At 54.7% G+C, this 2,264-nt stretch overlaps 1 protein-coding gene across 1 annotated transcript in view; it reads left to right on the forward strand.

Moving 5' to 3' along the window:
* LOC311248461 (methionine--tRNA ligase, cytoplasmic-like) overlaps window positions 1-1,477 on the forward strand; it is a gene marked incomplete at both ends in the record, with an annotated part of 2,170 nt that extends 693 nt beyond the window's left edge. The window contains 2 exon segments of the mRNA XM_084339336.1: window positions 1-956; window positions 959-1,477. The exon segment at window positions 1-956 is cut by the window's left edge and continues 270 nt beyond it. Of these exon segments, the coding sequence (XP_084195462.1) occupies window positions 1-956; window positions 959-1,477 (1,475 nt within the window).
* Between the last annotated feature and the right edge of the window lie 787 nt (window positions 1,478-2,264).

Here is a 2,264-nt window from a genome sequence, read left to right on the forward strand (position 1 = left end):
AGTGTGATAAGTGTGGAAAGCTCATCAATGCTGTGGATCTCAGGGACCCCCAGTGTAAAGTCTGCAGGCAGACTCCCGTCACCGGCTCCTCCAAACACCTGTTCCTGGACCTGCCCGAGTTGGAGAGTCAGTGGGTGAAGTGGTTCGAGGAGTCGACCAGTAGAGGAAACTGGACAAGCAACGCCGAGCAGATCACCCGCTCCTGGCTGACGGATGGGCTGAAGCGCCGCTGCATCACCAGAGACCTGACGTGGGGAACACCAGTACCCCTCCGCGGCTTCACAGACAAGGTGTTCTATGTGTGGTTCGACGCCCCTATTGGTTATCTGTCCATCACTGCCAACTACACTGACCAATGGGAAAAGTGGTGGAAGAACCCGCAGCAGGTGGAGCTTTACAACTTCATGGCGAAGGACAACGTGCCCTTCCACAGCGTGGTGTTCCCCTGCTCCCTGCTGGGGGCCCGAGACAACTACACCCTGGTCAACCACCTGGTTGCCACCGAGTACCTGAACTACGAGGACACCAAGTTCTCCAAGAGCCACGGCGTGGGGGTGTTCGGGGACATGGCCAAAAAAACTGGCATCCGGTCCGACGTGTGGCGCTTCTACCTGCTGTACACGCGCCCAGAGGGCCAGGACTCCGCCTTCTCCTGGGCCGACATGGCGCTGAAGAACAACTCCGAGCTGCTCAATAACCTGGGCAATTTCATCAACAGAGCGGGCGTGTTTGTCGCTAAGTTCTTTGACGGCTGTGTTCCTGTCATGGACCTGCGGGTTGAGGAGAAGAGGCTCCTGGCTCAGGTGGGCCGGGAACTGCGCCAGTATCTTCGGCACATGGACAAAGTCGAAATCCGTGAAGGTCTGAAACGCATCCTGAACATCTCCCGCCACGGCAACCAGTACATCCAGGCTAATGAACCGTGGAAGAGAATCAAGGGAGGAGAGGCAGACCGGCAGCGCGTCTGCTGTCGGTCATGCTGCTGCCCTACCTGCCCACCGTCAGCCAGACTATCAGAGACCAGCTCAACGCTCCGCCGTCCTGCGTCACCGCCACGCTGCGGGGCACCGGCAACTTCACCTGCGCCCTGACAGCCGGCCACCGCATCGGAGACGTCGGTCCCTTGTTCAAGAAACTAGAGGCGGACCAGATCGAGGCTTTGAAGAAGCGTTTCGGTGGACGGCAGTCTCAGACGGCGGCAGCTCGGGATGCCAGTGCCACCACGCCTGCCACCGCTCCGCCAGCTGCCGTTACCGAGGTGACGGCGGTGAGCGGTGCTGCAGACCCGGAGAAAGCCAAGGAGCTCACGCGAGCCGTGGCCGAGCAGGGGGACAAGGTGCGAGAGCTGAAGGCCCGGAGAGCGGAGAAGGCGACGATCACAGCCGCGGTGGCCGCGCTGCTGGACCTAAAGGAACAGCTGGCCCCGGCAGAGGGGAAGACCCCCGAGCCAGCCCCCCAGAAGGGCAAGAAGAAGTGAGAGAGAGAGAGAGAGAGAGAGAGAGAGAGAGAGAGAGAGAGAGAGAGAGAGAGAGAGAGAGAGATACAAAAAAAAATTGTGGAGGTTAGTCAGAGCAACCAACGAAGACTATGTACCGGTGTGTGTTGAGAATGATGTGGTTGAGGTCTCATTGTGCAGAACGGGAACAAGATGTACACAGAGAGAGAGAGGAGGGTACAGGATCTGACACCATGTGGTCTTGGCACTGAGGACTGAGGAGATGCTGAAGAGGACAGACAACAGACACAGTCAGATGGATACAGCCACAGAAGTGAGAGGATTCTTCCCAAATCCCGCCACCTATAGAAACAGATCTATTCTCCATCATGTGGTCGTCAAATCAAATCAAATCAAATCAAATCAAATCAAATCAAATGTATTTGTAAGGCCCGACAACACACGTTAATGTCCCCATCGGCCGGACACGTCTTCTTTAAACAAGTCAAGAAGAAACATAACAATAAGTCAAGAAACAAAACAAGAACACCATAAGGTCCAACACATTTAAAATAAATGCAAAATAAATGAATGAATGCAAACACTCCCAGACATACCCCACGCGAAGGTAAGGAAAAACTCACTAAAACCTAGCAATAGGAAAAAATGCACCACAGGCAGTGTGGAGGAGAGAAACCTTAGAAGGACCTTTCAAGGGGGGATCTCCCTTCTTAGATGTCGGTGATAGTAGTGTTGCAGACTGACAGTTGGTAAGCATGCACTCATGTGTGTAGTGAAACACAGAGGAGTGCATGCAATAGCAAAAAGT

The sequence above is a fragment of the Notolepis coatsorum genome (assembly GCF_963971535.1).
Source record: "Notolepis coatsorum genome assembly, contig: SCAFFOLD_1141, whole genome shotgun sequence".
Classification (NCBI taxonomy): domain Eukaryota; kingdom Metazoa; phylum Chordata; class Actinopteri; order Aulopiformes; family Paralepididae; genus Notolepis; species Notolepis coatsorum.